Here is a 15,508-nt window from a genome sequence, read left to right as displayed (position 1 = left end):
TATAATGATCTGAACCTAAGAATCATTGTTCTTTGTTAGCTTCCATGTAGCTCACCATGTTGCACCGCCATATTGCTACGGCAGGCCACAACAGACAAACTAAACCCAGACTAGAGAAAGCCTTCAGGGTTTTGACTCTACCTGAAAGGAGGGATTGGTCCCTCCCATCCCTGCTCGCAGATGTCACCAGTTCGTTTACCAGTACTTTTACCAGTATTTTTTATGTTTTGGTGTCATGTATTATCAAGCTACACCGCACATATCCTCTGCTCTCCAACCATGACCTAATACCGAGGTCCGGACATGTGCGAGCAGCAGAGAGATTAGAGCTCAGTCTGACTCTGGGCGGTTTGGTGCCTCAGCTCTCCGACTATTTGCTGGAATATTCCGGGAAACGTTTTAATTAAGACACGGATGGATCATTTGATTATAACTATTCAGTTTCAACAGTAAATAGTCATCTGAGGGAGATAAATGGTTGGGGTTTTGTTGACTTCTATTTGGAGTCGGGCAGTTTAACTGCAAGTAATGACAGACCTGGTAGATTATTATTATACTTTATACAGAACTCGTGATTTCCTGGAACATCCTTTGTCCTTTTAAGAGACCCGGATAAACCTTTTTAATTTAATATAGACTTAAACGGAAGACTTTATATTGGATCTAAAACTTTTCTTTCTACTCACATGTCAGAGAGTCAAATGGCAGAAGATAATGAACAGTACAGTGCTACAGAATTCATAAAAGGTAAGTTACGTATAATTTATGCTATTTTATTATGAGTAATAATCATTTTATCAACTGTAAGATAAATTCATCAGGAAATTAAGACTTCCGTTGGGAAATATATCATTTAGAATCATTTTTAGAATCATAACCTGTTGAGTAACTAAAAACTGACAATCAGTGTCTATATCACATTGATACCTAAGAAAAATTGATACCTAAGAAAAATACCACTTACAGTAGATTACAATAACTGCACAATTGAGAACCACAGATTCCCGTTGATATAATACTCAACATACTTTCATATACATTGTTTCTGTTTTGATTATTCTCTAAAGCAAAAACAGAACAATGGTAAATTAGTTATTGTAATTTGGCTCTGCTTACCAGGACAGTCAGCATTGGAAGCAGCTGCAGTGACTGACACACAGCTCTACATCTATGAGGTAGCCTTCTTTAGAACCCTTTTTTAAGCCAAACTGACACCATGTTTGCCTTTTTAAAGTAAGTGTGCATATTTGTAGAGTCAGTGTGAGTTACATTTTCTGAAGATACCATTATCCCTGGTAAAGAAACATCCATAAATCATCTTAGAAAGTAAAGAAAACGTTCTGAAGGCTTGAAACTTGCCTGAGAATCATCACATTTAAAAGTATATATATATATATATATATATATATATATATATATATATATATATGGGTATATTGCAAATGTCTGGCTAATAGCTCATTTTACATTTAATGTTGTAGATTTGTCTACTGAACTATATTCTGAGTACCCAGGCTCAAGGTAAAGCCCTCAGCTAACTCTCTGGTTCAAAAGCAACGAGGGTGTGGTTTAGTCTGTTGGGCATTATTAGGAACACCTTTGGACTTTCCAGGTTGCTACTTGGGGTTCCTAGCATCATATGTGACTGTGGCCATCTGTTCTCCGTGACCTGGTCACACAGGCTTCTCAGGAACATTTTTGTGCAAAATGTATAAATCAAGTATTTTGACAAACTACCCAGCTTTTCAGAAACAGCACAACAAAGATGGTCCCACTTTTGTCTCCTTCACTGTACCAGGTCCGGCTTTGATCTGTACCAAAGATCCTTGACAGTAACAGAATTCCACCCTAGGTTAATGAACAGGAAGTTTGGAAATGCCCTTGTTTGATCTCTTTGTGCTAATAGAAGTCAATATGTTCTGTAGGGATCCAGGGCTTTTTGAACAGCGTCTCTGATATAAAACTGTCTGTGTTCCACCTGCCTGCCTGCCTGCCTGCCTGCCTGCCTGCCTGCCTGCCTGCCTGTCTGTCTGTCTGTCTGTCTGTCTGTCTGCCTGTGTTGGTTGTACACCACAGACCGGCTGTACTTTGCCACCCTCCGTGTAAAGCCAAAGAACACAGTCAACACGCACTACTTCAGCCTGGATGACGAGGTCCCGTACGAGAGGTAAGCCTCTGAGTGACAAGCAGCTGCATCAGGTGAGCGTCACTCAGACATTCCAGAGATCATGCTCAACCCCACGCAGAAATACATTTATGGCAAATGGCCCTGATCTAGGTATGGATAAACAGTAAAGGATGCATAATGGCACCAAATATTTGTTATAGATGCCTGATAGATCGTAGCTATAAATCCTGAAGCCATTTTTTTTAAGACAGGCTCTGTATCAAATTGTAGAATTTGACATAAAACACTCTAAATTTATTAAACATTCCTAGAAATGTGACAGAGTGCCCTACTTCTCAGCATCCTGATGCTTTTGTTTGCCTTTCGCTGGAGTAACATAAAAATTTAGAAAACAACACATGATTTGCTATTTCTGAAAAGAAAAGGAAATAATACATAGTCTGTGTTTCTTTCTATGTTTAAAATATATCAGTATATGATGTCTGACTGAGGACAGTAATATCTTTAGAGGAGAACAGTTCTATTAGGTGATGTTTAACTTGGACACATACCCATGAAACCACATCGGATTAACTTTACTTTACTCAAATGAACATTGGGGAATTTTGGATAGGGTTTATACTTATAAAAAAAAGAAGCAGAGAATATTTCAATGTGTGCGGCTTTCATACATGAAGTTATCAAACATGTTTCATTTAAATCTGTTTGATTAGAGGGCAGATTTACGATGGATGACACATTCATCTGTTTTTTTATGTGTTGCAGTTTCTATGCAGACTTTGGGCCGCTCAACCTGGCCATGCTGTACAGATGCTGCTGCAAAGTCCATGCGAAGCTCAAGGTAACATCTACATGCAGGGCAGTACTCATCACACCAGAAATACACACGGCCAAATGACCCACTTGCTTAAGTTGACATAAAGCTCTATGATGTAAATTCATTGTCTACATTCAATGAACATTGGGCAATAAAAAACGTGTGCAGTTGTGTTGTTTTGACAAATATTTCATCAGATATTGACTTTTTTTTGTCAATTCAGTCCTTCACAATGTCTAGAAAGAAACTGGTCCACTATACCAGTTATGACCAGAAGAAGAGGGCAAATGCTGCGCTTCTCATCGGTGCCTATGCTGTAAATATCTCTTCATTGGTTTAGTCATCCTTTTAATGTATCTGTCTGTCCTTATGCCCATTATTAATAATACAGTAATCCCTTGTCCCATAGGTCATTTATTTGAAAAGAAGCCCAGAGGAAGCCTACAGAACTCTGATATCAGGAAACAACACATGCTACCTGCCATTCAGGTAGGACTACACACAAACACGCAATTATTATTCTGGTAGCCCCAGGTCATGGATTAAAGGTCAAGGATCATTTATTGTCATTATGCAACACAGGGCAGCTGTGCTAAACCTTTTGTAAGACAAGAAACACATGGCAAACCAAATGAAAACAGTATTACATTTCTGGAGTGCATTTACAATTTGTACGCATACAACATCCTCTATCCCGGGTCCTCACATCGGATCAGGAAAAACTCCCCCAAAAAAACCTTTAACCCTTTAACAAGAGAAAAGGGGAAGAAACCTTCAGGAGAGCAACAGAGGAGGATCCTCTATCAGGATGGACAGAAGTACAATAGATGTCATGTGACCAGAATGAACAGAGTCCACCTCCTCTCGTCCTGCTCTCTGTCCTGCGGTCCGCCCATTGAGTGCAGCTTCATCCGGGATGCCCCGATGGAACCGGGTCTATCAGACAGTCAGGAGCATGATGTGTAGTGGAGTATGTTCTAGAACAGTGATTCTCAACTGATGGGTCGCGACCCGTTTTCAGTGGGTCGCAGGTTTTGCCTGAAAAAAAGAAAAAAAGCAACAACAACAAAAATCTCTTTTAAAAAAAAAAGTATCCTGTGGTTTTATTTTGAAAGGACTTTTTTATGCAGCGGAGTGTCGTTATTTTGCTGCCTCTGGTTTCAACTGGTTTTGCACTTGTCCTCCATGTTGTCAGCAGCGTGTGCCAGGTTGGGTCAAACCATCCTGATATGGGGGAGACTGTGGGTTTTTAGGATAATTTAATTAAACAGCCTACTGAATATAAAATTCACAACTGATGGCGCTGCCTGTATGACAGCAAAAATTGAGAATTGAGAATTGAGTGCTGCTTAATTTTATGTAAAAGCACAATGTTTTTCAGTATTTACTGATGAGGTAATCACAAGAGAAGTTAATGTTGTATATATGAATCCTTTTGAATTCCACTTTTGTTTATTTTATTTTGAGTTAGTGGAAAAGCTGCTCCTCAAGACAGCGACTTTTTCCATAGTAAAGTGTTTGTCATAGATTCAGTGAGTGTGTGTTCTCAGTTAAAGTTAGGTCATTTGAGTCTTTTTGAAACTACTTCTTAGTTGTTGGACTTTTTTGTTTGTGCATGAAAGCTGTCGAGTCTGTGATGGCTGAATATTCTGAATTGTAATGTATGTTGTAATACCTCGTGTCCTAAAGATGCACTTTTTGGTTTTTAATTAAAATGCAGCTAATTGAGTGTAAAAAGGAATAGTTCCCTCTCTAGCATCGCCACCAGCTGGTCATTTTGGTTTATCATTAAACTTGTTTTTGTGTTGGCATACACATCCTGTACTATCTCAGGTTCGAACTGCACCATCTTTTGTGGATGTATTGAACACCATTAGTCATATAAAGTGAAATAAACATCGTGTCACATGAGAAAATGGCAATATCACACACTAATCATAGATTTTTGGAGATTCGGCTAAACTTCTGTACTAAATAAATAACTACAAATATTTTACTTCACCTAATCAAAGTGAAACTTTGCAGAGATACTGTTAACATATTGTGCTATTTTATAGTAGAAAAAAAAAAATATGCAAACCTTTCACAATTTTTTAGAAAACCCGGCTAATAAAGGTCCCGTATGTAGGATTCCGTTGCATCTAGTGGTACTGTAGAAACATGACAGTGTAATATGGACAACATGTAGATACAAAGGGCTTATTCTAAAATAACAATGGTTCTCAGTTTCCGGTTATTATACATGAATTTATATATTTGGAATACTATATATAATTTCTGCTAATTGACTGTTAGAAATCCTATACACCAGACTTTTTTTCTTCAATTTTCTCATCCCACTCTCAGCAAGAAAGCTATGAGCACATTTCCAAAATGCAAACTTCATATTTAACTTCACCTTTCCCATAGTCTCATACACTTTACAGTTAAATACTGTATAAACACTATACACACAATTTACGTCACATACAAATACACACACATATATGTGTGTAGGGATTTTTGTAAAGATATTGCTGCTCAAACCCACTGATATGAAAATGATTTGATATATGGAATATGCAGTTGAAATTAAATTAAATTCTCATTGCAGTGTCCTGAACCTGCATTATCTCTACTGGCCAGCAGGGGGTGACTCCTCTAGTTGCAAAAAGAAGGCTGGTTGTACAGAAATATGGAAAATGACTCTATGTCTCCCTTGACTTATTCCCTCAGTAAACATTGTAAACATGAGTTTATGTCTCAATCTGTAGTTTCAAGTCTTCTTCAATACAGCATGATGTTCATTTCGTAAATGATGATCATTTAGAGACAAACAGACCATAAAGCAGGATAGTTCAACCCTTTCAAAGTATGTTTTCAGTGAATGAATATGAATTAGGTAGTATTTAGAGTACCTAGTAATGCCTTATTCAGTGTTCGGTCGTACTTAGCTCCAACCTCTCCTGTAGTTTCTGGTTGCAAAAAGCCAAAATGGCGACGACCTAAATGCCAAACTTGTAATAAAAAATTCAGTCCACAAATCTAGGGGTGACATTGAGGTGACTATTTCCACTTTTTGTGAACTTTGCTTTTCGTTGCAACATGTAGTATTAAATTGCTAAAAGTATATATAATATAAATGTAAATATCCATTATTTCTTGTTGGCCATCCACCTAGTGTGTTATGTTTTGACAAGCTAACTAACAGGATCAATATTGAGGTATAAAACAGCACCCACCACCAGTAAACTGACTCGCTGTGTTCTCATGTGTCCTGCAGGGATGCAGCAGTGGGAGAGTGCTTCTTCAACCTTACGCTCCTCCATTGCTTACAAGGAATATGGAAGGTAAACAAGCACAATAAGACTAAACCGCGTACCCCTCATACACGCAGACCCATTACCAGAGATTTGTCAACACTGTGTCAGCTAAAGTTGGTCCAGTCGTCACCTGAGGAAATAATTTGAAACCCTTGTTGTTACATCATATTTGACTGATGTAAGCTATTTTGTTATATAGCAAAATACAGCATTTGCCCTGAAAACTGATTTCTGTTCTCACCGCAGTTTCTCTCTCTTTCTCTCTCTCTCTCTCTCTCTTTCTCTCTCTCTCTCTCTCTCTCTCTCTCTCTCTCTCTCTCTCCAGGCCTTACAGCATGCTTTCTTTGACTTTGATAGTTTTGATGTGGAGGAATATGAACATTATGAGGTGAGGGCACACCACCACTTGTAACTTCTGTATCATCAACTCACACGTACCATTAAAAGACACAATTATGGATCCTTATGAAATACACTAAGAGGGCAATTTCATTCCATGTAATAATAAGACTCCATATTTATGTAAAAGACGAGGAGCATTGAATGTGTTGAGACAATGTGGGTGCAGCCCAAGGCGGAAACAACGTCACCTGCTCAGTGATCTAATAGGTCACAGAAAACGGATCTAGCAAGACAGACACAAGCGACTTGCTGTGGGACTGGACAGACATATTGCCATACACACTCATTCTACCATAAACATACACACATGCATCATTAGAACACTATACACATTACTTTGACCCCAGCCCAAATTAAAGTTGTATTCCAGCCATTTAGTTCTGTTCTTTTATAAAGTTGGAAACAGATCTGTGCAGAGATAAGAATTTAAGGAATAGAGGCCATTTCATCCTGATTTTGAATCCCTAATATATACATTTCCAATATTTATCCGTGTAATAAACAGCCTGAATTCTCAAACGCCAATCCCCCAGTTTGTAAGGCTTTCTGTCATGAATTGATTCTCCAAGCCCAAGTGAAGATAACTCTGGTGACATCATTAGGGATATAGCTTCCTCTTTAAGCCACACTCAACATTATACAAGCAGGTTCGTACTCTTCATGACGAGTCGATTGACCTTTAAGACTTACACTTATCACGCTTGTTAGTTTGTATTCCATTCTATTATATTCCTGTCTATGACCTTCTTATGTCAATGTTTTCTGTCTCTTTCATCTTTCTGCCACTTCTTGTAATCACCTTGTAACGGTGGTGCCACCTTCTGTGAAATCAGGGGTGGAAGAAGTATTCAAATAATTGGCTTCACTAAAAAAAAGCATTAAGGTGCCACCTGCCCATCAGGACTGACATTCATACACTGATGGGAGGAGCTACCATGCTGGTGCCACCTGTGCCATCAGGACACTTACCTCCTGTAGCTGTGCCAACGGTGTATGAATATACACCGTTGGCACAGCTACAGGAGGTAAGTGTCTTTCCCAAGGACACGCATGGACTAGCTGAGCCTAGGATCGAACCACCGATCCTCTGACTGAAGGACGACTGCTCTACCACTGAACCACAGTCACCCCTATGTGCTGAACACAAAGAGCAAGAGAGCACTGTTCTTGTAGCAGAGGCAAAGCTAGCACAGTTCTGGTATGAAAGAGGGAAAGGACAGTTACCAGTGTACTTATCCTCCTGAGCAAAGTCACATTACTGTTATTCTTACATGACCTGTTGTGTTTCATAGCTGATGCCTCGTCACACACTGCATCTCCTTCTTTTCTGTCTTTGTTTTTAGAGAGTCGAAAACGGGGACATGAACTGGATCATTCCAGGAAAAGTTCTGGCATTCAGCAGTCCTCACCCTCACAGTAAGATAGAGAATGGTGAGTCAGACTGAAATTATCCAGCATTTTGTGGCGCCCTTAGAAAAAAAGATTTATTTAATTTAATTTATTCTTTTGAAATTAGCATGAGAATGGCATGGGTCTATTTTGATCAGAAGTTGCACGATCCACATTTCCACCACTATTGAAGTATTGGTTGTTATACTAGTCAGGCACAGACTATTTGTAAATGGTTCTTGGTATTACTTAAAAGTGCTATTACTCAGGAAAAAAAATAGTCATGTTTTTTTTCTAGGTTATCCTCTCCACGCACCAGAGGCGTATTTTGATTACTTTCGCCAAAATGACGTCACAGCTGTGGTCCGTTTAAACAGGAAGTTGTATGACAGTAGGCGGTTTGAGGATGCAGGATTTGAACACCATGACCTCTTCTTCCTCGATGGGACCACGCCCTCTGACCTCATCGTCAGGCGCTTCCTGCACATATGTGAAAGTACTGAAGGAGCAGTGGCTGTGCACTGTAAAGGTAGGAGTACATTTTTGTGTGTATTGATTTTGTTTTTTCACAGCGAAAGACATTGCATCTAGCAAATAGGCAGACAATAAAACTGTATATGTCGAGGGCTGTCAAGGTGTTAAATATTTTCTTCATTTGTTTCAAACTTTCTCCTTTCATCCAATCACAGCTGGCCTTGGTCGTACAGGCACTCTGATTGGCTGCTACCTGATGAAGCATATCCGGTTCACTGCAGGGGAGGCCATTGCATGGATCAGAATTTGCCGACCTGGTTCCATCATCGGCCCCCAGCAAAACTTCTTAGAAGAGTGAGTTGTAGTATCAGTCGTGGCCTCTGCCTCTAGAGGCCCTATGGAGGCTCCATTCTCATCGCATGTAGCCTTGTGTGATGGTGTCACACAGCTAATTAGACAAACCCTGTCTTGGATGAGCCATGCCTTGCGAGCACGTTCTGTAATGAATGAATACCTGCTGTGTCTGCCTTATGTTAACTGTGCGTACAACCTACTTAGACAAAGCGCACAGTGGGCAGAGTCGGAGAGACACTTCCTTTGCCTCATTCCGATGAGGCGGTCTCTTCCCATAGCCTTCTTGGCAGGACAAATGGCTGCAGCATACCGTTTAACTGTAGATGGCGCCAAATCAGTATTAACCATCATTTGAAGGTAGGTTAAGACTGAAGGCATGGGACATGATGTGGGCCTCTCTCCACAAACTAGCAGTTATGGGGGCTCTTCAAAATGCACAGAGTGGTGCTTAGAGAACAACAGCTCAACAACAGTAAAACCAAGGACATGAAGATACGTCAATGGTGCTGGGGTTAAGAAAGTAAACAGTAAGAAGTGCCTGGCGATTAGCTTTAGAAAGTACTCTGGTTCATTACTGTTGAGTTGCAAAGTTGAAATCCTGCACAAGTCATATTTCCAAGTTGCTCCTCGAAGGTCTTGTCTCTGCTTCTGTCCTTTATACCTTGTGACCCCCCAACCCACATTTTGTCCTCTTTGATCTTGATTGTCTTTCTGAGGTGGGGTCCTCTCTTCCCCGGCATTAGAATAATGTGCCCTGTTCCTCACCTCAAAGTTCCTGCGAGAGCAACCCCCTTCCGGTGCTTCTCGGCAAGACCACCAGGATCCGCTCTGTTGTGCGCAAAACTCTTAAAGGTTACAGCCCAACTAAAATAAACTATTTTTCCAACAATTACACATCTCCATCCAAGTGAAAAAATAGCTAACAAAAGGATGTATTTCTTCAGGAAACTTGAGGTAAAAGTCTCCCAAGTCGTCCGCCTGGACGGATTCCACACATCTCCTGCTCGTCATTATTTTTTTCTTTTTCTGTGGTATTGTCACTGACAAAACACATTGATGAGTAGGTATTAAGAATTATTATTTGACAACTGCATGAGAGTTGATAGCTTTCGGCTTGTCACCACAGCTCCATTCATGAAAAGACTTTTGACCAGCAATAATATCTGACTCAAGAATTTGACTGGTCAATGAACAGTGGTGTCTGTTCCTTGTGTGTGTGTAGGAAACAGCACAGTTTGTGGGTCCAGGGTGACGTCCATCGCTCCAAACAGAAGATCATGCAGCGAAGCCTGAGTCGACGGCAGCAGTTTCAGCAACATCGTCAACAGCAGCAGCTCCACAGCCTTGGCTCTGAGGGAGGGACACAGGAAGTCATGTCCCATCTGCTCTCCAGCATGAAGGACCTCTCGATCAACACTACCTTTTACAAATCTTACAGCTTGGATGTAATTAAAACTAGAAACAATGTGGTTTATATTTAAAATGTAATCAAAGGGTTGACTTTTCTTTTTCAATTTGAAAAACATATTCTTTTGATGCTGATAATTGTCTACTGTATGTGTGCAGAGTAACTGCCAGGAAGGCAGTCTTACTCAGGGAGACAAGCTGAAAGCACAGAAGGGGAAACGAGCACCTCGATCACCCTCCTCCTCCTCAAGGTACAATTTGGTTCTAATTGTTTTCATGGTCAACATTAACGTTAGAATTTGGGTAAGGTATGTAGTTGTTGGATAAATTAAGTTTGCCATTTTGAAAAATAAACTTGTTCACTTTCTTTCAGAGTTAGATGAGAAGACCTTGTGTCGAAGTCAATCGTGCTAATATAAAAATATAATTTGCATGAGCTAAATAAGAGACAACGTTATCTTAGGGTAGCACACAGGTTGAAAACAGGGATTTGTGTCATATCTTTGTATTAATTAAACAAACAAGAAAGTGTTAATTTGTGAGCTTCAGAGGTGCTAATAGGCTGATTAGCTTCATATTAAACTGACAGGCTACATCCACAATAATGACTTTGGTTTTAAAACGCATAACGCTTACTACATTTACGCCTAGCGTCAACACCCTCTAGTGAACCCTAAAATGGAACCATTTGAAAATGCTCCTGATGCCCTTTCAGTTTGAAAACTCTGGGGTTTGCGTTTCAGTCTGGACGGGTAGAAAAGGAGACCTTTAGAAACTAGCCTTTTTTTAAAGACACTCACATTTGCTTCTTGATCGGATCTTATCAGTCAGGCCGTCCTTCCCTCATTACCTATATGGTGCGTTCACACCAAAAGAGTTGCGAAATATCCGCGCGAGCTGGGCGGCGCGAATGAGGCAAAAAAACCGTTGTGTAAATTCGCTTTTCCGCTCTTCCGCTTCTTCACCAGAGATGAAATATTTCAACTCTGGCGAAACACAAACACACACACACACACACACACACACACACACACACACACACACACACACACACACACACACACACACACACACACACACACACACACACAGAGAATGCATGAAACCACAGAATTATTGACCATTGCTGTGATCTTCCCTTAGCACACAAACTAGCTGTCGTTGTGACACAAATTGATGACGTACGAGGTAACGAGGATTTTCAAAATCCTGATCAAAAACTATGTCCACATATCCTTCAATATGATGTCAGACCTAAATGCAATTCTTGAATTCATGAAATCAGCTGCATGAAGTTTTTGTTTAAGAGCTTTCGAATGTGCAGTTGTCACGTTTGAAATAAAGGAGAGGAAATGAAAGTGTATAGTGTTACATTATGTTACCTAAGTGAATTACATTCTCTTTTATAAGAATGCGCATAGCTTGGATAAGAAAACCTGGTTAACAAAGAATGCTACTGTTTCCTGTGTCATTCTCACAATGCCCCACTGTGTTTTCCCCAGCCCCAGTAGGATGTTCCATCAGCTCTGATTGGTGCAACAGGAGAAAATAGTAATTAGTATATTTATTAGATACAATTACGCTGGACTAGATGTATGCCTTGTTCCCTTGAAATCCTGTGTGTGTGTGTGTGTGTGTGTGTGTGTGTGTGTGTGTGTGTGTGTGTGTGTGGGGTGTGGGTTTGTGGGTGTGTGGGTGTGTGAGGGTGCGTGCACAGATTGACATTGGTTTGAAGTCCAGTTTGGCATCAAACTGTTATCATTCTTATTGTTCATACTGATTGATGACCTCACTTAATTCCAGTCCAGCTCAGCCTGATTTCAACTTGTACCCCAAATGTTTTATTATGACACATATACAGTTCATTCATGTTTTGTATGTAAGCAGCATAAAGTTATACTTGTGTTCTCATAAGTCAATTGATGTGATTTGCTTTTTTGTGAGTGACCATTGTCTACTCTTGTTTTCTAGTCTAAGTTTGTTTATATATTTGTTTATATTACATTGTGCTATTCATGATTGTTAGTTATATTTTATGATTTGGGAAATATCAAAAATACACATGTTCTAATCAGTTGTTTGTCCTTTGTGTTTATTATTCAGGGTGAACCTGTCCAAAGCATCTCACGGCTCCATCCCAGCCCACAAGTCCCCTCAGGTCCCCATCTCCTTCCCCTCCTCGTACAAGAAGCTTGTACCAAGCTCCTCCTCCTCCCTCGCCATGCAGATCAAGAGGTGCGTGTCCATGTTCATGTTTCATTTAAATTGCACTCGTGAAATGCAGTCGATCAAAACTTTACAACACTAAGAGCTAAATAAGCCAAAACAAGTAATTGACTCTGACAACACTATTGTGCAGACATTCGTATTATGAGTATAGCATGAATCAAAGAAATGAAAGAATGATGAAGCAAATTCCTCTTCCTCTCTTCCTTTCTCCCCAGTCCCTTCATCCTCGGTCTGTTCAGCACCAAACTGCTGCCGTTCACTGACGTCACAGTGGTTAAAGGTTGAGTCAATTGATAAGGAAGTCATAAACCGGACTACCACCATGCTGTGGTTGTCTAGGCCTCAAATATGATCAAGATTAACACATGTTTTACTTGTTTGTCTAACAACTCAAAGTAAAGAAACACTTATATTTCTTTACACTCCCACCGCTCCACCCAGATATTTGAACTAAGGGAAGTAACTTGCATCTATGAGGTGTAAACTTTGCACGTCAGTCGAGAAGACCTTCAGGGAACAAAGCCACATTGCAATGGCACTTTATTATTGGGACCTTAATATACTATAGGTTTTTGACAAAAATAGCTTAACTTAATTATCAGTAAATACGTATGAATCAGCAAAGAGCACTGAGTATGAACAGTTATTTATATATATATATATATATATATATATATATATATATATATATATATATATATATATATATATATATATATACTTTAGGTCAGTACAAATCAAGAAGAAGGAGAAGAATGTATCCTTTGGTCTCTGCACTGAACCCATCCTCAGTGATTAAGGAGCAGTGTGCTGCCGTGAGGCGCCCAGGGTTCAGGGTCCTGCTCAAGGACACTTCCACATGCAGACTATGGGGAGACCAGGGATCGAACCATGGTTTCAGGACGACCACTCTACCCATGAACCACAGCCGCCCAAAATTAAATGTATCAAACAAAACAAAGCAAAGAAATGTTGGATCACAGGGGTTCAAATTATGCCACAATTCAGCTTCCATAGTCCCCTGTCACTCTGCATCACTCCCGCCTCACCAGCCCGTCACAGCTCTGTCACTCTCTCTCTCTCTCACACTTTGACAGTTGCTGCCAAAACTGAGACTCAGCACATCATTGTCATGGCTGACAACAAAGCCATGGCAGTCTACATTAACAGGTCACCTGCTGCCCCTTCAGTGGGTAGCTGTCACCTTGTTCACGTCCAGATAGTAGGCACATTGTTGAAACATTGCCATGAGGCTGGTTCCTATTTGATCCATCATGACGTGGTTTTCAGAAATTCCACAACAGCACGCCATGGGAGCTCCTGCTTTGAAGGGGCCTGCTGACTCAGTCTAGTGCAGGGGTCGGCCTTTCCTATCCAAAGAGCCATTTTGCCCTTTTTTCCACCAAAAAAATGTGTCTGGACTGCAAAGGTTTTTGGTATCACAGCTTATAAAGTTATGTATATATAGTCATATTATATATACAAAAACTATAGTTTGATCCCCACGTGATGTTTACATTTTGAACGCATATCCTTTGCTACGTTTACACTGAGCGTCCTCACTAAGGACTTTTAGAGCACCGCAAACGGAGGAGGACGGATCCGTTTTTACTAGCGGACGCCTCACTGTCTCATGAGCTGGCACAGAACCAGCAGCAGTAGTGGAGTTTCGAGACGTGATCCACTTCCTGAGAGTATATTTACTTTGGTCAGTTTGATGCAGCAGTTGAGGAATCGCTCTTCTTCTTCATCTGCAGCTTGATACTTTTCAGCAGATGCTGTGTGTTTGTTCTGGAAGAGTCTTTCAACATGAGATGTTTTGTTGTTTGATCATTTCTCACCACATCAGACAGGTCAGGCAGCAGTGAAAGCAAATTAATGGGTCCACACAGAATTTAACGCTCTTTTCACTTTTCTCCGTGACTTTTTCATTTTTGTAGTTATCCGTTGATAGCGAGGGCGGGGCTCTGCAAATTACGAGTAGCCACCTGCAGGGGAAGATGCTTGAAAAAGGATGTGACAAACTTTTTAGTTATATTTAAATATATCTATTTATATATCTTTTTTTATTTTCAGTGACCCAATATCACCCCCAACTCCAAGATAAGAGGAGTTCCCTTTGAAAGATTTTCCACTTGGCAAAACAATAAAATTTAAAATTTAAAATTCCAAAGCCTCAGGGAGCCACAACAGAGGTGCGAAGGAGCCGCATGCGGCTCCGGAGCCGCGGGTTGCTGACCCCTGGCCTAGGGTCTACTGCCTCAAAGGCTCAGGCACCACAGGTCTTTAGACGCGTGTGTGGGACGGACATCACAAAGACATGTATTGATCTAAGCACAGTACGCCTGATGTTCGTTGGAGTATTAAAGGAAACTGAGTGAAGATGAAACTTTAGGGCTGACTGGAGAGTTCAGTCTCTAATGTATCTCATGGATTCTGATTGTGGATATGAAGACAGCCAATGGAAGGAGAAGAGCACCGTGGTAGATTGTTGGGTTCGGTGTGCGGAGGCATTGTCTATGTGGGTTTGGGGAGTGGAGGACTGAGACCAATAAGGAGTTGAAAAGAAGTTGTGAAGTTGTAGTCAAATGAATCGGCTGTGTAGGTGCCCATAAGGCTGAGGTATGTGAAGTCCTGAGTGTAAGTGGCTCTGTCGGGATGTTGACTGTGGTTGCAGAGGGAGATCATCACCTGACTAAAACGGATTGAGGTGCAGTTCGTAATCCGTGTGAGTTGAATGTTAGGTGTAATCAAAGACAGTGTTAGTCGAACTTTCAGTGTTATGACAAACAGGCTTGACAGGTGATTCATTTTCCATAGCCTTGTGATAAATATTTTTCATGGAGGGGGCTATGGGAAGGTAACTTTGAGGTATTTCCCCAAAATCCTCTTCATTGTGCATACTGAATAAAAAAACAAAATGAGAAAAAATAAAAAATACCTACAGAGAATATTTAAAAACAATACTGAGATAAAAAAGTAAAAATCTAAAGCCCAATGAAAGGT

At 40.4% G+C, this 15,508-nt stretch overlaps 1 protein-coding gene across 1 annotated transcript; it reads left to right on the top strand.

The window, feature by feature from the left end:
* Positions 1 to 701: 701 nt before the first annotated feature.
* On the top strand, positions 702 to 12,787 carry LOC306743832 (dual specificity protein phosphatase CDC14AB-like; the record flags this gene model as incomplete). The annotated part of the gene is made up of 14 exons (XM_079226396.1): positions 702 to 747; positions 2,077 to 2,167; positions 2,894 to 2,969; positions 3,169 to 3,261; positions 3,355 to 3,434; positions 6,208 to 6,274; positions 6,573 to 6,635; positions 7,993 to 8,080; positions 8,337 to 8,567; positions 8,728 to 8,866; positions 10,089 to 10,311; positions 10,433 to 10,524; positions 12,377 to 12,508; positions 12,718 to 12,787. The coding sequence occupies 14 exons, from the start codon at positions 702 to 704 to the stop codon at positions 12,785 to 12,787; spliced, it is 1,491 nt and encodes a 496-aa protein (XP_079082522.1).
* Positions 12,788 to 15,508: the final 2,721 nt, after the last annotated feature.

This window comes from Taurulus bubalis (assembly GCF_910589615.1).
Source record: "Taurulus bubalis genome assembly, chromosome: 1".
Taxonomy (NCBI): domain Eukaryota; kingdom Metazoa; phylum Chordata; class Actinopteri; order Perciformes; family Cottidae; genus Taurulus; species Taurulus bubalis.
The sequence above is the reverse complement of the archived record's forward strand: the minus strand, read 5'-3'. Positions and strand labels throughout refer to the sequence as shown.